This window comes from Lithobates pipiens, unplaced genomic scaffold (assembly GCF_037356315.1).
Source record: "Lithobates pipiens isolate NorthernLeopardFrog02 unplaced genomic scaffold, aLitPip1_a1.2 Scaffold_8, whole genome shotgun sequence".
NCBI classification, from domain to species: Eukaryota; Metazoa; Chordata; class Amphibia; order Anura; family Ranidae; genus Lithobates; species Lithobates pipiens.
In genome coordinates this window covers 641,697,858-641,722,228 of record NW_027507903.1, presented here as the reverse complement: position 1 = coordinate 641,722,228, position 24,371 = coordinate 641,697,858, and the positions used below count along the sequence as shown (strand labels likewise).

Sequence of the window (24,371 nt, the reverse complement as noted above, 5' to 3'; positions counted from 1 at the left end):
AAACCAATCAATAATCGCTTATTGCGAATTTTTTTACCAAAAATATGTAGAAGAATACGTATCGGCCTAAACTGAGGGAAAAAAAAGTTTTTTTATATATTTTTGGGGGATATTTATTATAACAAAAAGTAAAAAAATAATGCGTTTTTCTCGTCATCTTCCAGGACGGCAGGCCTGAGAGAGATGACTGGTCCACCTGACAGGAAACACAATCAACAACAAATTTAAAAGTCCCCACCCCTCCCTCAGACCCTCAGTTCTTGATTGTGTTTCCCACAGGATGGCAGCGAAACCAAGTTTCCTTTTAACTTTTTGTTGTGGGGTCTGGGACCCCGTTTTTTCCTTGTGAGGTTTTCTTCCTGGGACTTAGCAGACAGGGTCTGTGGTGCTCCCTTGTAACCCCCAGGGAATACTTGGGGGGAGGTAACCCTCACTCAAGGCCTCCTTAGGGAGCTGTGTTAAACGGCCTCGCGGGACAGGGGAGTTGTCCCAGAAGTGCTATTCCCCTTTCATACCTTGTTTTTCCTACCTTGAACAAGTTTCGTTGGTGGAGTGAGGTGAGCTGCTGTCTTCCGGAGTGCGGAACGCGGATGTCGTGCGTTCCAGCACTACGGCGCATGTCCGGAAGTCAAAAGGCGTCACTTCCGGGTATCGAGTTCCGGAAGCCGGGTGTCTCTGGGGCAGCTGGACGCACCGGCGTGCGTTCCAGCCTCAGGGCGCAGGACCGGAAGAGGCCGTACGTCATTTCCGGACGACGGACCTCTTAAAGATGGCGCCTATCGGCGCGTTATTTAAACAGAGCGGGTGCGGCGTGAAGCACCCAGTCTCCTTTTCCGGTGAAACGTTTTTGTCGGCAGCACCTATAAGACAACAAGGGGACGCTCAAGATTGTACCTTGTCCAGCGATCCTGCAGGGCAGCAAATCGCCATGGAAGTGGAAGGTCCGTCTGAGCAGACAGCCGTTGAGGTCGCCACTGGGGGTGAGTGATCCAACTGTGTTTAGGGGCAGGGTACTCTGGGGTAGAGCTCCTGTGCCCCTTTAGGACATGTGTAGCTAATTGTCTATTTGTTTTTGACTATTCCCAGGGACCGAAAGCTCTGCTGCTAGGTCTAAGGGAAAGGCTACTTCAAAGTCCAGGCGTTGTGGGTATTGTAATTCTAAGTTAGCACAAGACCACACCAAAACTTTCTGCGATCGATGTATCATTAAACTCGCAGGCAAGGAGACCGCCCAGGTCGTGAAGGAATGTAGGGCCTTACAAGCAGAAATGTTGGCCACCCTTCAATCTTTTCAGTCTACCCTAGTGAAGGGTTTGGAGGAGGGACCATCAGAGAGAGAGACTCCTCATTTACAAGAAAATTTTTCCACATCTTATGCGGAAAGTTCCCAGGGCCAAGTCTCCCTTTTATCTGAGGTGGAGGAAGGTCAGGTCCCAGACTGTAGTTCTGGAGAGGAAGATTCAGACCAAGATAGCCAGGGGGAGGCTAAACTTGGGGGACTTTGTTCTCGAGTGAGGACATGGAAGGCTTATTAAAAGCCATTTACACATCAGAAGATATCCAGGTTCCCTCTGCTCAAGTCTCAGTGCAGGAAAGAGTATATAGAGGTCTAGGAAGGTTGCAAACTAGAACCTTTCCCATCCACCAGTCTCTGAAGGAGATAATCCTCAGAGAATGGAAGGAACCTGAACGCAAGCTTCTCAAACTGAAAGCTTGGAAAAGAAGGTGTCCCTTTAAAGATGAGGAGGAGAAATTCTTTAAAGCTCCTCGCTTGGATGTAGCCTTAGCGCAGGTATCTAAGAGGTCCGATTTATCCTTTGAAGATTCTGGAAATATCCAGGATCAGATGGATAGAAAGTCGGAGACCTTGCTCAAAAGAGCCTGGGAGGCGAATGCGGCAGCAATGGCGCCGGCTCTGGCTTCCGCCTGTGTAGCCAGGAATGCAGACACCTGGCTTGGCAAATTAATGGATCACGTTTCCCGCAGTAGGGAGACTAAAGAAATCGTAGACTCGCTGGAGGTAATCAGTCGAGCGGTAGCATATGTGGCAGATGCAGCGATGGAGACTGTTAGGACCACAGCTAAGGCAGCAGCACTTTTGAACTCCGCCAGGAGGGCCCTATGGGTAAAGACCTGGGATGGAGATTTTACTTCCAAGTCTCGCCTATGCGGCATTCCCTTTGAAGGTTCCCTGCTGTTTGGCTCAGGCCTAGATCAGGTTTTGTCCCGATCTACTGAAAAGGGTAAGAAGTTCCCGGTAAGGCCCAAGAGGGAAAGGGGTAAGACATTTTTTTGAGGCCCCTACTCAAAGACCCATCATAAGGGGAAAGCTGAACAGAGGAAGAAGTGGAACTTGGGAAAAGGAAAAGAAAAAAGTGCAATTCTTTTCTCCAGTTCCGGAGCCTCTCAGAAAGAAGGCAAATGACGCCACCGTAAAGGTAGGCGCAAGACTCAGCGACTTCCTTCCCCAGTGGGAAAGGATTACGCAGAGTCCATACATTTTAAATCTTTTAGAAGTGGGGTACAGACTGGAATTTCAGACTCATCCCCCACAGGAGTTTCTGGTTACTTTTCCTCCCAGGGACCCAACCAAGGCAGAAGGGTTACTGAGAAATCTAAAGGAGCTAGCAGAGCAAGGGGTTATTGCTCCAGTACCAACCAGTCAGCTTGCCCAGGGTTTTTACTCACACGTATTTGTGGTTCCAAAACCCTCAGGCAAATTTCGGTTGATAATAAATTTGAGAAGACTCAACCGTTACTTACTTCACAAGAAGTTCAGGATGGAGAGTATTTACTCAGTAAGAAAACATCTGCAGGTCACCCTGGACCTAAAAGACGCTTATCTACACGTACCTATTGCTCCCGAACACCAGAAGTACCTACGCTTCGCAGTTTGCATACAGCAGAGAGTACAACACTGGCAGTTCAGAGCTCTTCCCTTTGGGCTGGCAGGGAGTCCAAGGGTATTCACAAAGGTGATGGCCGAAGTAGTAGCATATCTACATCTGCAAGGGATAGGGTTAATACCCTACCTGGACGACTTGCTGATCTACAGTGTGGATCAGAGGCAAGCAGTAATAGACAGAGACATCGTATTAGAAACTCTGGAGACCTTGGGCTGGATGGTCAGCCGGGAGAAGTCCTCACTGACTCCATCTCAATCCAAACTATACCTAGGCTACCTGTTAGACTCGCAGGCACAGAAGGTATTCCTACCAACAGAGAAGGTAGCGAAGGTCCAGAATGCGGTTGTCACCCTTCTGGAAAGAGGAGAAGCCTCTCTGAGATATATAATGAGACTGCTGGGTCTCATGACGGCCTGCATTCCGGCAGTAACCTGGGCACAACTCCATTCTCGGGAGCTTCAGACTTTCCTACTTGCCTCATGGGGAGGAAAAAGAGAAACATTAGAGTACAGAGTACCCATCACAGAGGAGGTATCTCGTTCTCTGCGGTGGTGGCTCGACCCACAGAATTTGGTGAATGGTCGCCCCTGGTCCCAGGTAAACCCTTTGGTCTTGACCACGGACGCCAGCGCTTGGGGTTGGGGGGCTCATCTGGGAGACCGATATACCCAGGGGCCCTGGAACCACAGCCAAGCCAGGGAATCTTCCAATTTCAGGGAGCTTCTGGCAGTAGGCAAAGCCTTAGACTATTTCCGAGAGGAACTGCAGGACAGAGAGGTTCAGGTCCTTTCAGACAACCTAGTCACGGTGGCATACCTAAACCACCAAGGGGGGACAAGGTCGGACAAACTAAGATGGTTAGCACAGCAGATCCTTGTGAAAGCAGAAAGGAAGGTCCTTTCACTGTCAGCGATTCATATAAAAGGCTCACTCAATCTGCAAGCAGATTTTCTAAGCAGACAGCCCATCCTTCAGGGGGAATGGGCATTGAGCAAAGAAATCTTTTTCCTGGTGTGCAGTCATTTTGGCAAGCCAGAAATAGATTTGTTCGCTTCCCGAGGGAATGCGAAGGTACTCAGGTTTTTCTCCCTTTACAAGGATCAAGAAGCAGAAGGGATAGACGCTCTGGTACAAGTGTGGGATTTCAGGCTGGCTTATGCCTTTCCCCCATTAGTACTTCTCCCCAGAGTCCTACAGAAATTAGCCTACTCAAGGTCAGACCTGATACTGATAGCACCCTGGTGGCCCAAGAGAGTTTGGTTTCCCACCATTCAGAGTCTCTCGATAGCTCCCCCGCTGCATCTGCCGGTGCAACGAGATCTACTCAGTCAGGGTCCAATTTTTCACCCCGACCCGGGTCGTCTCTCTCTGACAGCATGGCTGTTGAGAGGGAGATACTCCGCGACAGGGGCTGTTCGGAGAGAGTGATAGATACTCTTCTCCTCAGTAGGAAAGACGTCACCAGAAAAATTTATGCAAAGGTTTGGAAAGTCTTCTCCCACTGGCTGCGGTCTAAGGAGGGGGCTCTCCAGATGATACCTACCATCCTAGACTTTCTTCAAGAGGGGGTGGACCAGGGTTTGGCAGTTAGCACCCTAAAGGTCCAGGTGGCAGCCCTGTCCGTGTTTTTTGATAGGAAGCTAGGACAGGAACCGCTGATAAAAAGATTTTTGTCGGCCAGGGAAAGGGTAGTCCCAGTTAGATCGGTCAGTTGCCCTCCCTGGGACCTATCCCTGGTATTAGATGCCCTAACAAGGGGGCCTTTTGAGCCGGTGGCTCAAATTTCTGTTAAACTTTTATCATTTAAGTTGGCCTTCCTCCTGGCTATCACTACGGCCAGAAGGGTGGGTGATATACAGGCTCTTTCAATTAAAGAGCCGTTTTTTGCGCATCCTAGAGGATAGGGTAATCCTCACTCAGGATCCTCTTTATTTGCCAAAGGTGGCTTCATTATTTCATAGAACACAGGAGATTATTCTCCCGTCCTTTTGCCAGAATCCCAAGAATAAGGAAGAGGAAAGATTCCATTTCTTAGATGTCAGGCGTTGTCTCCTAGTCTATTTAGAAAGGGTGAGAGACTTTAGGAGATCCAGTCATTTATTGATCACCTTTTCAGGGAAGAGAAAGGGTCTACAAGCATCCAAAACAACGATAGCTAGATGGGTTAGACAAACCATATCCATCGCTTATAGACAGGCGGGTAAACCAGTACCAACCCGCCTTAAGGCGCATTCAACCAGATCCCTAGCGACCTCCTGGGCAGAAAGGGCAGGCGCCTCAATCGACCAGATCTGCAGAGCAGCAACATGGACGAGCCATAGAACTTTTCTGAGGCACTACAGAGTGGAACTGTTGTCCCCTCAGGATTTGGCATTTGGCAGGAAGGTCCTACAAGCGGTTGTCCCGCCCTAAAGGTAGGCCTGAACTTCTTGCTTATCCTCTCAGGTGTGCCGTCCTGGAAGATGACTGGAGAAAATGACCAGTTACACTTACCGGTAACGTCTTTTCTAGGAAATCTTCCAGGACGGCAGGCCTACTTCCCTACCCTTGTTTTATTGGTGTGGTATATTGATTCCTCACAGAATGTTCCCTCTGACACTGGTGTGGGATTTTCTTTACCATAACTGAGGGTCTGAAGGAGGGGTGGGGACTTTTAAATTTGTTGTTGATTGTGTTTCCTGTCAGGTGGACCAGTCATCTCTCTCAGGCCTGCCGTCCTGGAAGATTTAGGCCGCGTACACACGGGCGGACTGTTCGCCCAACCTTGTCCGCTGAACAGTGTTTGGGCGGACAGTCCGCTCGTGTGTGGGCTTTCAGCGGACAGTTTCAGCGGACAGTTTGACGGACAAAGTCTTTCGGAAATTCCGAAAAACTGTCCGCTGAAACTGTGTTTGAGCGAACAGTCCGCCCGTGTGTAGGCTACTTTCGAAATGAGCAAACTGTTCCCGCTCGGAGGAAAGTCTGCTCATTTCGAGCGCGTGTGAAGGTAGGCGGGGCCCGCGACGGAGACGTCGCGGGCTCCGCCGCCTGGAATGGGCTTAAAGGGGAACCCCAACGCCGAAAAAAATCGGCGTGGGGGTTCCCCCAAAGTCCACAACAGACCCTTGTCCGAGCACGCTACCCGGCCGGCCAGGAAAGGGGGGCGAGCGAGCGCCCCCCCTCCTGAGCCGTACCAGGCCGCGTGCCCTCAACATGGGGGGTGCCTTGGGGAAGGGGGGGCCGCGCGGCCCCCCACCCCAAAGCACCTTGTCCCCATGTTGATGAGGACAAGGGCCTCTTCCTGACAACCCTGGCCGTTGGTTGTCGGGGTCTGCGGGCGGGGGGCTTATCGGAATCCGGGAGCCCCCGGATACCGGCCCCCACACTATGTGAATGAGTATGGGGTACAATGTACCCCTACCCATTCACCTGTAAAATAAAAGTACAAAAAAAACACAACACACGAGATAAAATACTTTATTGCACAGCTCCGGGGGTCTTCCGTCTTCGGGGGTCTTCTCGCCGGACTCCTCCGCTATCTTCTTGTAGCTCTTTTGCTAGCGGAGGAGTCCGGCTTTCTTCCTCGCCGCTGGCCTATTCTTCCGACTTCGGGGGTCTTGTCCCCCTCTTCGGTTCTTCTGCTGGGCCACCGCGCCTTCTTCTAGCTCTTTTACAGGCGGTGGCCCGGTCTTCTGTCGCCGCCGTCGCTGCCGCCGATGCCGCCGCCGCCTTCTGTTCTTCTTCTCCTTCTTCTCCTGATGTTGACTCGACGCTCTCTCCGACCGCAATGCCAGGGACGCACTCCGCTGCCACTTATATAGGGACAAGGGGCGGTGTCACATGGGTTTATGTCACATGGGTTGGTCACATGGGTTGATGTCACATGGGGACTGTGACCATGTGAAACCCCCCTATTGTCACTATATAAGTGGCCGCTCAGCGCGGCTCTGGCATTCCGGCCGGAGAGAGTGACGTGTCAACATCTCCTGGAGAAGAAGAAGAAGAACAAGAAGAAGAAGAAGAACGGAAGGCGGCGACAGAAGACCGGGCCACCGCCTGTAAAAGAGCTACAAGAAGGCGCGGTGGCCCGGCAGAAGAACCGAAGGCGGCGACAGAAGAACGGAAGGCAGCGGCGACAGAAGACCGGGCCACCGCCTGTAAAAGAGCTATAAGAAGGCGCGGTGGCCCGGCAGAAGAACCGAAGAGGGGGACAAGACCCCCGAAGTCGGGAGAAGAGGCCGGCGGCGGGGAGGAAGAAAGCCGGGCTTCTCCGCTACTCCGCTAGTAAAAGAGCTACACGAAGATAGCGGAGGAGTCCGGCGAGAAGACCCCCGAAGAGGGAAGACCCCCGGAGCTGTGCAATAAAATATTTTTTCTCTGTGTTGTGTTTTTTTTTGTACTTTATTTCACAGGTGAATGGGTAGGGGTACATTGTACCCCATACTCATTCACATAGGGTGGGGGGCCGGTATCCGGGGGCCCCCTTCTTAAAGGGGGCTCCCGGATTCCGATAAGCCCCCCGCCCGCAGACCCCGACAACCAACGGCCAGGGTTGTCGGGAAGAGGCCCTTGTCCTCATCAACATGGGGACAAGGTGCTTTGGGGTGGGGGGGCCGCGCGGCCCCCCCTTCCCCAAGGCACCCCCCCATGTTGAGGGCACGCGGCCTGGTACGGCTCAGGAGGGGGGGCGCGCTCGCTCGCCCCCCTTTCCTGGCCGGCCGGGTAGCGTGCTCGGACAAGGGTCTGTTGTGGACTTTTGGGGGGACCCCACGCCGATTTTTTTCGGCGTTGGGGTTCCCCTTTAAGTCCATTCCAGGCGGCGGAGCCCACGACGTCTCCTTCGCGGGCCCCGCCTACCTGTACACGCGCTCGAAATGGGCGGATTTGCCTCCGCCTTACGTGGGCGAGTCCGTTCATTTCAAAAGTTGAGCGAACTGTTTGTCAAACAGTTCGCTGAAACAGTCCGCTCAAAAAGTGTCGTGTGTGGCCATGTCCGTCCATGCTAATTTTGAGCGGACTGTTTGCCGAAACTGTTTGACAAACAAAGTTGGGCGAACAGTCCGCCCGTGTGTACGCGGCCTTACTAGAAAAGACGTTACCGGTAAGTGTAACTGTTCATTTTTTCAAAATTGTCGCTCTATTTTTGTTTATAGCACAAAAAATAAAAACCGCAGAGGTGATCAAATACCACCAAAAGAAAGCTATTTGTGGGAAAAAAAAGGACGTCAATTTTGTTTGGGAGCCACGTCGCACGACCGCGCAATTGTCAGTTAAAGCGACTCAGTGCCGAATCACAAAAAGTGGTCTGGTCTTTGACCAGCAAATTGGTCCGGTCTGAAAGTGGTTAAAGATATGCGATAGATAGATAGATAGAGTCCCTTTGCTGACCAAATGAAAAAAAAAAAAAAATCGCTCATTATAATTGGATAGCTATTCCAGCCAATCACAGTGATCTGATTTGGAGAGATAGAGAAGTCTCTACTGCAGGACTTTTGGCTGAATATTCCACCAATCCTATCCCCCTCACCCTGTGATGTCACCAGTCTCCGAGAGGAAATCTCACTTTGTTTTTTTTCACCCAAAGAACGATTTTTCCGCACCTGTCTGACAGGTGCATATCAATACAATTTTTTTTTTTTAATGTTTAAAATATATTTATTAACGTTTTCATATACAATACAGCGAACAACATGCAAATTCACATTCCAGGGACAACCATAACACATGTAGGGAGTCAACCGCAAGGCCAATTCTTGCTTTCATCAAGAGTACCTTTATAGGTTTTAACACCCCCCCCCCCCAACTAGCGGGTGAAAAGGTGTTAAGTCCGCCCGCAAAACACAGTCGGAGCAGCGTTTTCCCGGCGGTATCGCAGCGCTGCCCTATTGATTTCAATGGGGAGCAGCGGTGGAGGAGCGCTGAGTTCACCGCTCCAAAGAAGCTGCTGGCAGGACTTTTTCTGATGTCCTGCCAGGGCAGCGCTCCAGTGTGAATGCCCTCGGGGGCTTTCACACTGGAGTGAATGGACCCTCTTTTTTCAGGCGATGTGCAGGCGCTATTTTTAGCGTTGTGGCGCCTAAAAAACGCCGGCAGTGTGAAAGGGGTCTTAGTGTGGTAGCAGAGTGGGTCTTAGTGTGGCAGCCGGAGCAGCGAGACCCACGGAGACCCACCAAGAAGATGGATGCTCTGAACTACAAGGGACAGCGGTGACTTTGCTGGCTCCTGTGTCAGGTAAGTGACACATAATGGACTACTATGTGATGCATAGTAGTCCATTATGCTTTGCCTTTACAGGGAATGAAAGAGGAAGTAAACTCATCAGGGTTTACTTCCTCTTTAAGTGGTTAATATGCCAATCGCACAGACACAGATGTGTGCCTTGCATCAGTATTTGCATGTAAAATATTGATTTGGATTTAATAAGGCTGGAAACACCATGATTTGCATATGTACAGCCCAGTAAAAGACCAAACAGGCCAAATCAGACCGTAGCGGTGTATTCCCCCAAGGATGAACAAACGGGGGGTAGGATGGATGGTTTTGCATACATACAAGACCTAGGTAAGTGCTGGGATAGATCTAATGATAAAACAAAAATATGAAAACATATAAAAAAAATGCCTGTGGTAATGACTCCAATCCAATGCTTTCAACAAAGGCGTAATAATTTAAAAAAAAAAAATAATTTTAATTAAGTACTTACGCCTTTATTAATGACGATGGCTTCAACTAATCCAAAGACATGCAGGTAGGTTAATTGGCTTCTGTCCAAAATTGGCCCTAGTATATAAATGGGGATCAGGGGCAGACTGACCATTTGGCCACTTGGGCACTGCCCGATGGCCCCCGGGCCACTAGGGGGCCCCCTCAGGGTTGCCAGCCTCAGTAAAACCAGGGTCAGTATGTAAAAATCTGTGTTTTTTTTTTTTTTTAAATGTCCCTAACCCAACATCCTTTTGGTCTAAAAATCCAGAGATTATAGCTGCCCCGCCTCTCCAGTACCTTCTCAGCCAATAGAAACATATCTGTGTATACTGTGTGTACATGTCTGTGTATACTGTGTGTACATGTCTGTGTATACTGTGTGATTGTATACTGTGTGGCCCCATAATCTCTGATTGCCTGGGGGGCCCATAATCTCCTATTGCCCGGGGGTCCCATAATCTCCTATTGCCTGGGGGCCCCATAATCTACCTATTGCCTGGGGGCCCCATGAGTTGTCAGTCCACCCCTGATGGGGATCTTGGATTGTGGGCTTCTTGAGGGTAGGGACTGATGTGAGTGTGCAATGTACAGGGATAGGGACAATTGTAGACACTCACTCAGGTTGAACTGGATGGACTGGTGTCTTTATTCAACCTTAGCAACTATGAAACTTTGAACTAGGTGGCTTGGGTACCCAAAACCCATTAATTACCAACAAACGGACCACCTAGAAATTCCAAATATGGTTTAATTAATTACATACCTCTTATCCTAATTTATACATTAATCTAGAATCAGCCAACAATCGAAAACCTAACTAAAGAACAAAACGAATGAAGAAAATTACTTATCCATGGCCACCAGGGAGCTTTTCACAAAAGGCAAATTCCTAGGAACAACCCGATATAGCCAAAACAAGTCTGACAGATATCCTATACAGCAGGGATCTGCAATTGGCGGACCTCCAGCTGTTGCAAAACTACAAGTCCCATCATGCCTCTGGGTGTCAAGCTTCTGGCTGTCAGAGTCTTGCTATGCCTCATGGGAGTTGTAGTTCTGCAACAGCTGGAGGTCCGCTAATTGCACATCCCTGCTATACAGGAAAGGCCAATGTAGATCCCGCACATGCAGAGTTCCACTATAAAAGACAGCCCAAATGTATCCATTAATATTGGACCAAAGGTTAAGTTAATAGAAAAGCCCATCAAAGAATGCAAAATAATCGCCTGCAAGGTCCATCCACACAGCACATACACCGCTCACTGGCCAGCTCAGCCACCACTGCTTAAATATGCGCATTGGCGCCAAAAGAGACCGCCAGATTAGCCCATTAGTGATATTCCTATCAGCTGGAATGGAGGACAGCGCAAAGGCGCACAATAATAACGTAAACGCGCACGCATACGGACCATGCACACAGGCGCACGATAATATCGCCAATGCGCATGCCTATTGTATACTGAACCCCGCACATGCGCATAAACCTGTAAAGTATCATACAATGTGCCAACGCACATACCCTGCGCCACAGGTGTCCCCATGGAAAACAAACGCCATGCGCGCTGGCACACAACGATGCAAACAATGCGTGCGCTCACCAGACACCCAGCCCCGCACATGCGCACCGGGCACGGGACACTCTACACCGCGCCAATACAAGGGCGATCGCACCACAGCCATGCGCACGCACAGCTGACTCCAACCAGCTAAGGAAAATAAATGAATAAACAGCAGGCGCATAGGGGCAACAGGGATTATCACCGCGCTAAGCTTGTAGTAGATGACCAGCAATTCCCATAATGGCAGTAAAAAAATAGATTACGCAACCAAGCCCAGCAACTTTAAACATAACTAGACCCCTAGACCAACCAATGGAACTTACCAGATAACCAAGTTAACTTACCAGATAGAACCCATCCACAGCACGATACACCAAAGGATAATATAAGGGTCATATGGGTAAAGGTGGGTACATCAAATTACCCACCCACCCCGATATTGTCCAGACCAACTGGGACTCCCTAAAACCCCAAGTGACAACCCAGGTCCTGTAGATGCAAACCAACCCATCCATGCACCCTCCATAATAACATATAGAAATAAGTTCCAAACTGAAACCGAGCTTGTATTTACCGCCTTATCACTTAAGACATCCATAGATCGAAATAAAAAAATTAAATAAATGAAAAAAAAATAAAAAATGTATCCACTGTATACATTACCTGGTACCAGACATTGCAGACAAATATTTTCCTGAGGTCACCGGGTCTTTAAGCACTTGCCGCCCACACCGCAGTCAAATGACGGAGGGGCAGTGCGGCTCTTGTTCTGGGTGGACATCATATGATGGCGCCCAAAGCGGCCGCTCTCGTGCATCGCGGGGATCGCTGGCGCGTCAGTCTGACACACCGCTACACCGTTCTCGGAAAAGAGCCTCTGACGGAGACCCTTCACCATGTGATCAGCCGTGTCCAATCACGGCTGATCACGATGTAAACAGGAAGAGCCATTGGATTTTCCTCACTTGTGTCTGGCAGACGCGAGTAGAGGAAAGCCGATTGACTGCTCTCCTGATAGGGGGGTCTGTGCTGATTGTTTATCAGCACAGCCCCCCCCCCCTCGGATGCCCACCCAGGACCACCAGGATGCCGTCAGGACCACCAGGGATTGCCACCACACTGGACCACCAGGTATGCCACCCTAGACCACCAGGCAAATGCCAATCAGTACCTAGGCAGCTGCCAATCAGTGCACATCCCCAAAGCCTGCCAGTGCCATCAGTGATGCCTATCAATGCCATCTATCAGTGCCACCTATCAGTGCTACCCATAAGTACCCATCAGTGCAGCCTTCAGTGCCCATCAGTGTCGCCCATCAGTGCCCAGTGCCCACCAGTGCCACCCATGAGTGCCCATCAGTGCCACCTATCAATGCCCATCAGTGCTGCATATCAGTGCAGCCTACCAGTGTCCATCAGTGCCAACTCATCAGTGCCACCTTATCAGTGCCCGTCAGTACCACCTTATCAGTGCCCATCGGCGAAGGAGAAAAAACGTACTTATTTACAACATTTTATAACAGAAACAAAAGAAAAACTTTTTTTTTCAACATTTTTTTTTTTTTATTTGTTTAGTAAAAAATAAAAAATGCAGAGGTGATCAAATACTGCCAAAAGAAAGCTCTATTTGTGGGAATGATAAAAAAATGTTATGGGTACAGTGTAGCATGACCGTGCAATTGTCATTTAAACAGGCACAGCGCTGAAAGCTGAAAATTGGCCGTGTCCATTCAACTGCCATCCGATCCACCAGACGGATGGTGAACGGATCTCCACCTGCCAATTTTGGTGGACAGGATCGGATTGCATGTCAACGGACACATGTCCTTTGACATCCGCCGCTCCACAGAAAGCATTGTATAGTCCTGATCGGGTCCGCCTGGAAAACTGACAGTGTGAAAGGGGCGTTATTATTAAAAAGTAATTCTTGAACTCTGGTCCAGTGTCTCTGACTAGGCTGAGATTATGTCATCATTCCGCTGCAGGCAGGAGGAAGCATTTACTTAATCTCCTATCCTCCAGTGATCAGACTGCAGCATTGTAGCTTTGTAGTTGAGATCCCCCAGCAGGGGCCGATCTGTGCCACATGGCTGGCATCTCATTCTGGAAAGTAAATAGTGACCCTACTAATGTGTAGTAGGGTGAACACTGTAATACCACGTACACACGACCGGACTTTCCGGCAGACTAGGTCCGAAGGGATCAGTCCGTCGGACAATCCGATCATGTGTGGGATAATCCGATCGTTTTTCTTTAAAATAATACCTAGACCTAGAAATAGAATATGTTTCAAATCTGTCCGACGGACTCAATCCCTATCGGGAAAACCGTTCGTCTGTATGCTGGTCCGAAGAACCAAATACGACACAAGGGAAGCTATTGGATACTGGCTATTGAACTTCCTTTTTTAGTCCCGTCTTACGTCATCACGTTCAAAATGAGCGGACTTTCGAACAGACTTAGTCCATCCGTGTGTGGGGAAGTCCATTCGTTCAGAAGTCCGTTGAAAGTCCGTTGGGAACGCCATCAGACCTAGTCTGCCGGAAAATCTGGTTCTGTGTACGCGGCATAATGCCGCGTACACACGACCAGACTTTCCGGAAGACTAGGTCCAATGGTCTTCCAGATGGACCTTCAGCGGAGTTCTGACCGACTTTCCGAAGGAATAGACTTGGCCACACACAATCACACCAAATTCTGACGGATTCCTGCGTGATGACGTACGATCGGACTAGAATAAGGAAGTTCATAGCCAGTGGCCAATAGCTGCCCTAGCGTTGGTTTTCATCCGTCGGAGTAGCGTACACACGAGCGGATTTCTCCATAACAACTGGGTCCGGCAGAGTTCCGGCGGAAAAATTTGAAACATGTTCTATTTCTAAAATCCGTCAGATTTTTAGACAGCAAAGGTCAGATGGAGCCCACACACAATCGAATTGTCCGACAGATTCGTTCCGTCTCACCTTTTTCTGTTGAAAAGTCTGGTCGTGTTTACATGGCATAAGAGGTAATACATGAACTAGGAAGTAACTATCCGCTGTCACTTTCTTGTACACTTTTGAGTTTCCTATCGTACTCTTGCTTCTCTTTTCTGCTGGGCGGACACGGAGAGGTGTAAGGAAGGGCATCCCAGACTTCTTGCAGCTGATGTCTTGATAAACCGTGGGCCACCAGGACATCCCTGAAGCGGCAAATCTTGGTGGACTTCAGCCCAAAGGTACGGAAGCGAAGCTCGTGGTGGAAGGAGATGTTGGCAGCTAGAGCCAATAGACCAAAATACACATCATCCAGGGGGAAGACGGGGATGGTGGACGAGACACTGAGGAGTGAGGGGACCAACTCGGCAGAGTAGAGTATTCCTCCACCAGATACGAATGGGGGGTAGAAATCATACGGGAAGACAGTGAAGGGAATTCCGTATTTACCCCAGCGGTCCACTGGGCACCGAGACTGGCAGAATCCATGGATTTGGAGAGGAAACTTCTTTACGGAGGTGGAGATGTAGGAGACCAGAGAGTAAGGGTTCACAAACTCATCATCGTCAGCTGTCATGGAGGAAACATTTGGATAAAGGTGAAAACAATGGTTTAGTTCATGCCAGTCACACACAAAAATTCTCAATCAACTTTCAATTACCAAAGCAAGCAACTGGATTAAGGCAACCCATGAGTCCTTATATAAGTTTGATAGAAGCTGTTCTTATGCCCCATACACACGAGCGGAATTTCCGTCTGAAAAATCTTGGATGGTTTTTCCAACGGAATTTCGCTCAAGCTTGACTTGCATACACACGATAACACACAAAAGTTCTCTGTGCTTTCGACCGTCAAGAACGCGGTGACGTACAACACTACGACGAGCCAAGAAAATTAAGTTCAATGCTTCCGAGCATGCGTAGAATTGTTTCCGAGCATGCTTAGGAATTTTTGCGTGTCGGATTTGCTACAGACAATCGGAATTTCTGATCAGAACCTTTTCCGACCAAAAAATAGGAAACCTGCTCTCAATCTTTTTCTGGCGGGAATTCCGCCAGCAAAAGTCCAATGGAGCATACACACGGTTGCATTTTCTGACCAAAACCTCATAACGTCTGCTGTGGCATACGTTGGTGATCTTAATCCCTTTTTTTGTATAAAAATAAAAAACGATGACAAAAAAATTGAACTAGAACGGTAGAATGGCTATACTTCGCATGCCTATAAAAATTTTATTGTACAAGATGCACTTTATCATTCTGCACAGGAAATATGAAGTATGCCATATCTATATATATATATTTGTAGTCAGAGTCTTCACTTGGAAATGCGATAATCCTAACTAACAAGACCTGAGGTGAGCCTTGGCCTAGCTGCTCATTATACTGTATAGACAACAAACTGGAAAGATTCCCAAAGATACTCTTCAAAGAGGATAAACTGGTTTAAGAACTAGATATTTTATTTGATTATCCACCTTTAATTTTATATTTAGAAAAATTATTTATAAATAAACACCACACCCTCCTCCAACACAAATAATTAAAATGAAGACAAAGAAAGTCTTAAAGTGGGGTACCCCCTAAAAAAAAAAAATTAAAAGTCAGCAGCTACAAATACTGCAGCTGCTGGCTTTTAATAATCGGACACTTACCTGTCCCGGGTTCCAGCGATGCGGGGGAACGAAGCCCCCCCCTCGCTCCCCGCTCCGCTCGCGGCGCCGTCATGCATACTGTGGGCACCCGGCTGTGGCTTCACAGCCGGGCACCCACTGCGCATGCGCGAGCGGCGCAGGGCGCCGTGATACGCCGTACAGTCACCTGGGACACGTGACAGGTCCCAGGTGAATGTGCGGCGCGAGGGGAAGTGATGTCACCAGCCCAGGCAATGAAGAAGGCAGACTACGAGGGACCCCCTAGCAACCGGTATTTAGAGGTGAGTAAAAATTTTTTGTTTTGCCAATTATTTTTTTTTGATTTTTTTTAAGATTTTTAAGTGGTTTTATTTTTTGGGGGGCAACTCCACTTTAATGAGATACTGTTGACCCCGCCCCTTATGGCATCAAGTCCCAGGGCATGCTGGGACTGTGACATCATAAAGGGTGGGGTCACCATGTGACATCACCCGGTGATCACGCCGATGCCTATATAAGTCATTGCGCACCTCACGCACAGCATTACAACGGGAGAGAGCGTTGTGTCAACATCAGAAGAAGGATGGAGAAGCCCGGGCCAAGCTAGTAAAAGAGCTGGAAGAAGATAGCGGAGGAGCCCAGCAGAAGAACCAGAGAGTGGGAGAAGAGGCCGGAGAGAGCTGAGGAGTCGGAAGAGACCCCCGAAGTCAGAAGAAGACCCACGGAGCTGACTAATAAATGACTTTAACCACTTTCAGACCGGACCATTTTGCTGGTAAATGACCAGAGGTCTTTTTACACTTTGGCACTGCGCTGCTTTAACTGGTAATTGCGCGGTCATGCAATGTTGTACCCAAACAAAATTTGCGTCCTTTTCTTCCCACAAATAGAGCTTTCTTTTGATGGTATTTGATTGCCTCTGCGATTTTTATTTTTTGCGATATAAACGTAAAAAGACCGCAAATTTTGAAAAAAAATGATATTTTCTACTTTTTGTTATTAGAAAAATCCAATAAACTCAATTTTAGTCATACATTTAGGCCAAAATGTATTCAGCCACATGTCTTTGGTAAAAAAAAAAGTCAATAATTGTATATTTATTGGTTTGCGCAAAAGTTGTCACATCTACAAACTAAGGTACGTTTTCTGGAATTTACGCAGCTTTTAGTTTACGACTGCCTATCTCATTTCTTGAGGTGCTAAAATGGCAGGGCAGTACAAAACCCCCCCAAATGACCCCATTTTGGAAAGTAGACCCCCTAAGGAAATTGATAAGAGGCATGTTGAGCCCATTGAATATTTTATTTTTTTGCCTCAAGCGATTGAATAATGACAAAAAAAAAATTTTTTTTTTTTTTTTACACAAAGTTGTCACTAAATGATATATTGCTCACACATGCTATGGGCGTATGTGAAATGACACCCCAAAATAAATTCTGCTGCTTCTCCTGAGTACGGGGATACCACATATGTGGGACTTTTTGGGAGCCTAGCCGCGTACGGGGCCCCGAAAACCAAGCACCGCCTTCAGGCTTTCTAAGGGCGTAAATTTTTGAGTTCACTTCTCACTACCTATTACAGTTTTGAAGGCCATAAAATGCCAAGATGGCACAAAACCCCCACAAATGACCCCATTTTAGAAAGTAGACACCCCAAGCTATTTGCTGAGAGGCATGTTGAGTCCATGGAATATTTTATATTTTGCCACAAGTTGCGGGAAAATTACAAACTTTTTTTTTTTTTTTTTTTTTCACAAAGTTGTTACTAAATGATATATTGCTCACGCATGCCATGGGCATATGTGAAATGACACCCCAAAATAAATTCTGCTGCTTCTCCTGAGTACGGGGATACCACATATGTGGGACTTTTTGGGAGCCTAGCCGCGTACGGGGCCCCGAAAACCAAGCACCGCCTTCAGGCTTTCTAAGGGCGTTACAGTTTTGAAGGCCATAAAATGCCAAGATGGCACAAACCCCCCCAAATGACCCCATTTTGGAAAGTAGACACCCCTAAATTTAGGGGTACACTAGTGAGACTAGGTAATAAATGGCGGGTGCCCTGAAACTATAAAAAAATAACTAACCAACCAGCGTCACCTGTAACAGTTATATGGTGATCACTGGTGAAAGGGTTAACTAGGGGGCAATCAGGGGGCTTTATGCGGTAGTATATGGGGGTCCCTGGCGCTATAAAAAGCTGCGGCGAACCTAAATACCTACCTGCCTAACTAGCGTCACCTGTGACACTAATACAGCGATCAGAAAAACGATCGCTTATTAGGCTGGGTTCACACTGGAGCGATGCGGGAACGCCACGAATGCGCGGCGGGTTCCCGCATCGCATGCCTCCCGGCGGCAGTTCACACTGCCCTATGCGAACTGCTGGGAGTGTCAGTGAAATGTTACTGACACCCCCAGATCAGTTCGCATATCGCAGTGCGATCTGCAAACTCGGATCGCATGGTGTGAACACCCATGCGATCCGATTCTGCTGCGGGCCAAAAAAAGGGTCCCGTGCGAATTTGCGGCGGGTGCGGCGGGTGTGGCGGGTGCGGCGAATGGCTGAACTCGAATCGCACAGAGATTGGATGTGATTTGCACTGCAGTGCGGTGCGAATCACATCCGTTCTCAAACCGCTGCAATGTGAACCCAGCCTTAGTGACACTGGCGACGGGGGGTGATCACGGGGTTAAACCTTTATTGGGGGGGTTAGGGGGGTACCTTAGAACTAAAGGGGGCTAACCCTAACTGCCCTAACAGTTATTAGTCACAAATGACACCCGCTGGGTGATCAGGGGGTTAAACCTTTATTAGGTAATAAATGGCGGGTGCCCTGAAACTATAAAAAAATAACTAACCAACCAGCGTCACCTGTAACAGTTATATGGTGATCACACGTGAAAGGGTTAACTAGGGGGCAATCAGGGGGCTTTATGCGGTAGTATATGGGGGTCCCTGGCGCTATAAAAAGCTGCGGCGAACCTAAATACCTACCTGCCTAACTAGCGTCACCTGTGACACTAATACGGCGATCAGAAAAATGATCGCTTATTAGGCTGGGTTCACACTGGAGCGATGCGGAAACGCCGTGAATCCGCGGCGGGTTCCCGCATCGCATGCCTCCCGGCGGCAGTTCACACTGCCCTATGCGAACTGCTGGGAGTGTCAGTGAAATGTTACTGACACCCCCAGATCAGTTCGCATATCGCAGTGCGATCTGCAAACTCGGATCGCATGGTGTGAACACCCATGCAATCCGATTCTGCTGCGGGCCAAAAAAAGGGTCCCGTGCGAATTTGCGGCGGGTGCGGCGGGTGCGGCGAATGGCTGAACTCGAATCGCACAGAGATCGGATGTGATTTGCACTGCAGTGCGGTGCGAATCACATTCGTTCTCATAAACCGCTGCAATGTGAACCCAGCCTTAGTGACACTGGCGACGGGGGGTGATCACGGGGTTAAACCTTTATTGGGGGGGGTTAGGGGGGCACATTAGAACTAAAGGGGGCTAACTCTAACTGCCCTAACAGTTATTACAGTCACAAATGACACCAATGCAAAAAAAAAAAAATGACATTGGTGTCACTGTGACTGGGGGGCAGGGGTAATTGGGGGGGTGATCGGGGGGTAAAGGGGGGGTGTGAGTGTGCCTGGCATGTTCTACTGTGTGTGTAGAGTGTTGGTGCAACTCACCGATCCGCTCTCCTCCGTGTCGGAACGAAAAATACCGACACGGAGGAGAGAATACATCACTTCCTCTCCTGTGTTTACATTACAGGAGAGGAAGTGATGTCACCGGGGATTTCCATTCGTCGAGAGCGATCGCGAGGGGGTGGCCATGAATGAATGGCCGCCCCCTCATCCCGGATCGCTCTCGAAGGAATGCCGACCGCCGCAGGCACCGGGGGGGGGCCCGATCGGGCCCCCCACCCGCGGGCAGGCAGGGACTTATATATACGCCCATATGCCTGCCCGTGCCATTCTGCCGACGTATATCGTCGTGCGGCGGTCGGCAAGTGGTTAAAAACCTGTGTAGTGTGTGTTTTTTATTGACACTTTTTTTTCCTCAGGTGAATGGGTAGGGGTACAATGTACCCCATACTCATTCACATAGGCTGGGATCTGGGGGTCCCCTTATTAAAGGGGGGCTCTTGGATTCCGATAAGCCCCCCACCCGCAGACCCCGACAACCAACGGCCAGGATTGACGGGAAGAGGCCCTTGTCCTCATCAACATGGGGACAAGGTGCTTTGGGGTGGGGGGCCGCAGGAAGCCCTCTTTGCCAAAGCACTCACCCCCCCCCCCATGTTGGGGGCATGCGGCCTGGTACGGTTCAGGAGGGGAGGGTGTGCTTGCTCATGATGAGACACCGGTGTCCACCACAGCCAGCCATACACAACTCGCTTCCATCCCATGCATACAAATCTACTCAAAATATTGTGCAAACATAACTTTCACCCAAGGGGATCCCTCATCGCCATCACCATGCAAATATGCATATAGCACATTGGTGGTAGCCGGTCCATATTTAGCAGATCCGTGTCATGATTTTAGCACCACCTTTAATGACTGCCACCAATATGTGTCCGGGAAACCAAAAGCGAAAAACTGGCAACTAAATGATAAAGAAGACGAGACAACAAAAGCAAAATTTATGACAAAAAAGAAGAAGGAAAAACAGAAGAGAGAAAAAGAAGATATATTTAAATTCTCAAAAGCCAAACAGTAGCAGCCAACCTCATCTTTTAGAGGGATAGTCCAACTATCAAAGTACAGTAAGTGGATAGCAGCAATTGGTATTTACTTCACCCTATTACTGTTCTAAGAATACTGATAAATCTAATAGTTTCTTGAAACTATAGATGCCCCTCACTGAGACCACCGCCTGTGGAAGGGAATTCCACATCCTCGCCGCTCTTAAAGCGGGGTTCCACCCTAAAGTGGAACTTCCGCTGATCGGAACCCAACCCCCCTCCGGTGTCACAATTGGCACCTTACAGGGGGGAGGGGGATGGAGATACCTGTCAAAGACAGGTATTTACACCCACTTCCTGTCCTGCCGCGCTGTCTGCTGGGACACACACGGGTCCCAGTGACAGCGCGGACAATTCCTATTGCGCTGCGCGACTCGCGCATGCGCAGTAGGGAACCGGGAAGTGAAGCCGATTCGCTTCACTTCCTGATTCCCTCACCTAGAATGGTGACGGCAGCAGCCGAGAGCCGAGCGATCGATCGGCCTCGGCATCGCTGGAACCCGGGACAGGTGAGTGTCCATTTATTAAAAGTCAGCAGCTGTAGTATTTATAGCTGCTGGCTTTTAATATTTTTTTTTTTAGGTGGAATCCCTCTTTAAAGTAAAGAACCCTCTACGTAGTTTAAGGTTAAACCTCTTTTCTTCTAATTTTAATGAGTGGCCGGGAGTCTTGTTAAACTCCCTTTTGCGAAAAAGTTTTATCCCTATTGTGGGGTCACCAGTAAGGGATTTGTATATGGAAATCATATCCCTTCTCAAGCGTCTCTTCTCCAGAGAGAATAAGTTCAGAGCTCACAACCTTTCCTCATAACTAATATCCTCCAGACCCTTTATTAGCTTTGTTGCCCTTCTTTGTACTCGCTCCATTTCCAGTACATCCTTCCTGAGGACTGGTTTCCAGAAATGGACAGCATACTCCAGGTGCGGCCGGACCAGAGTCTTGTAGAGTGGGAGAATTATCATTTTAACTCTGGAGTTGATCCCCTTTTTAATGCATGCCAATTATCTGTTTGTTTTGTTAGCAGCAGCTTGGCATTGCATGCCATTGCTGAGCCTATCATCTACTAGGACCCCAGGTCCTTTTCCATCCTAGATTCCCCCAGAAGCTCTCCCCCTAGTGTATAGATTGCATTCCTTTTTGCCACCCAAATGCATTATTTTAAATTAACGTGCATCGTATGACATCTGGTATACGGGCGAGAAGATTGTGGGACGACAATCAATTAAAACAAAACCTCAGCCCGTGTGGATCCGTAGACGTGGCAGATCCTGAATGTGAGCACTAGCTAACAGAAATGCTACAAACGAAAGCTACGACAGGACAATGCTATGAAAGAAAGCTATACAGGAAACGCTACGACAGGAAAATGCTACGAATGAAAACTATGACAGGAAAATGCTACGAATGAAAGCTATAACAGGAAAATACTACGAATGAAAGCTATGACAAGAAAATACTACGAATGAAAGCTATGACAGGAAAATGCTACGAATGAAAGCTATGACAGGAAAATGCTACGAATGAAAGCTATGACAGGAAAATACTACGAATGAAAGCTATGACAGAAAAATGCTCCGAATGAAAGCTATGACAGGAAAATACTACGAATGAAAGCTATGACAGGAAAATACTACGAATGAAAGCTATGACAGGAAAATGCTACGAATGAAAGCTATGGCAGGAAAGCGCTATGACAGGAAAATGCTACGAATGAAAGCTATGACAGGAAAGCGCTACGACAGGAAAATACTACGAATGAAAGCTATGACAGGAAAATGCTACGAATGAAAGCTATGACAGGAAAATACTACGAATGAAAGCTATAACAGGAAAATACTACGAATGAAAGCTATGACAGGAAAATGCTACGAATGAAAGCTATGGCAGGAAAGCGCTATGACAGGAAAATGCTACGAATGAAAGCTATGACAGGAAAGCGCTACGACAGGAAAATACTACGAATGAAAGCTATGACAGGAAAATTCTACAAATGAAAGCTATGACAGGAAAGAGCTATGACAGGAAAATGCTATGAATGAAAGCTACGACAGGAAGATGCTACCACAGGAAGATGCTACCACAGGAAAATCTATATGAATGAAATGCTACGCCAGAAAAATGCTGCGAATGAAAAAGCTACGAATGAAAATGCTGCGAATGAAAAAGCTACGAATGAAAATGCTACGAAATGATGGAACCCTATGACTGGACACGGTATGACCAAGATGCTGAGGCTGGACACGCTGACCGACTACGCTAGGATGCATCCGCTAGACTGAACCCCGCTAGACTGGAACGTCATGACTGAACGTGAGTGACAGCACCCACTATGACAGTGACACACTATGACAGCCCCACTATGACAGAAGGCTATGACTATGACTTGGGGGAAAAAAAAAATGCTGAAACTGAATATACTGACAGAACCGCCATGACCACCTACTGACAAACCGTCATGACAGAACATGCTGTGACTGAACACGCTAAGACAGGAACACACTTATGCCGTGTACACACGACCGGACTTTTCAACATCAAAAGTCAGACGGAATGATTCCAGCAGACCATTCGATCGTGTGTGGGCTGCAGCGGACTTTTGATTTGCAAAAGTCTGACAGACTTTAGAAATGGAACATGTTTCAAATTTTTTCCGACAGAACTCCGCCGGACCCAGTTCCTACTGAGAAATCCGCTCGTGTGTATGCTAGTCCGACGGACAAAAACCGACGCGAGGGCAGCTATTGGCTACTGGCTATGAACTTCCTTATTCTAGTCCAGTCATACGTCATCACGTTCGAATCCGTCGGACTTTGGTGTGATTGTGTGTGGCCAAGTCCGTTCATTCGGAAAGTCCGTCAGAACTCCCCCCCATCTCTGCAGCTTGAAAGAGGAGGGGGGCACGCATGTGGCCAAGGGTGGCAGAAGAGCTACTAGATTAAGTTGTTAATTTTCTTAACACACAGAAAACGCGCCAATATTACACCATAAAACTGTCCTTTGTCAAGGCCGCTCATCTAACCCTAAGGCCGCGTACACACGGGCGGACTGTTCGCCCAACGTTGTCCGCTGAACAGTGTTTGGGCGGACAGTCCGCTCGTGTGTGGGCTTTCAGCGGACAGTTTCAGCGGACAGTTGGACGGACAAGGTTTTTCGGAATTTCCGAAAAACTGTCCGCTGAAACCTTGTTTCAGCGAACAGCCCGCTCGTGTGTAGGCTTGTTCGTCAAACAAAGTTGCGCGCATGCTCAGAAAGGATTTTCACGCCGAAAGCTATAATGCAGTGTATAGGACGTCGTATTTTTCGTCCCGTCGTACGTGCTGTTCACGTCATCGCGCACGGTTTCAGCAAACTGTTCGTTCGTCGTGTGTGGGCATGTCCGTCCATGCTAATGTCCATGCTAATTTTGAGCGGACTGTTTGCTGAAACTGTTGGACGGACAAAGTTGGGCGAACAGTCCGCGCGTGTGTACGCGGCCTAACTGTAGGTAATTTCTTCATGTGCGGTCACATATCAGCTGCAGAGCCTATCATTGATTGATTGGCAGCAGCTCATGAATACCTGGCTGTGCAGGCTGCAGAAATGCTAATCTGGGTGTGTGTAGCCCTGGACGGCCGTGTGAATGAGTGCAAAGATAAAGCTGGTTGCAGTTTTATCAGGCCGGACTTTGTGAAACGGTGTATATAGCGCTGGAATTCAGTTAGCTGGAGGGATGAAGCTCCGCCCCGCCCCCACATCCGAGAGCCAGTGTCAAAATATGTGGGCTCCTGTTTGAATGAGAAGCCGGGAGATACAATTCCAAATGTACAATGTGTGGAGAAGTTGTCCATTATTACTATGTGTACATTGCAATTGGACACAT

General features: G+C 48.5%; 1 protein-coding gene across 1 annotated transcript in view; it reads right to left on the bottom strand.

The window, feature by feature from the left end:
* Positions 1-13,789: 13,789 nt before the first annotated feature.
* Positions 13,790-24,371, bottom strand: part of LOC143961607 (beta-1,3-galactosyltransferase 5-like) — a 45,626-nt gene continuing 35,044 nt past the window's right edge. Inside the window, exon 2 of the mRNA XM_077470922.1 lies at positions 13,790-14,693. Coding sequence (XP_077327048.1) covers positions 14,179-14,693 — 515 coding nt within the window. The 3' untranslated portion in view covers positions 13,790-14,178. The remainder of the gene's footprint in view (positions 14,694-24,371) is intronic.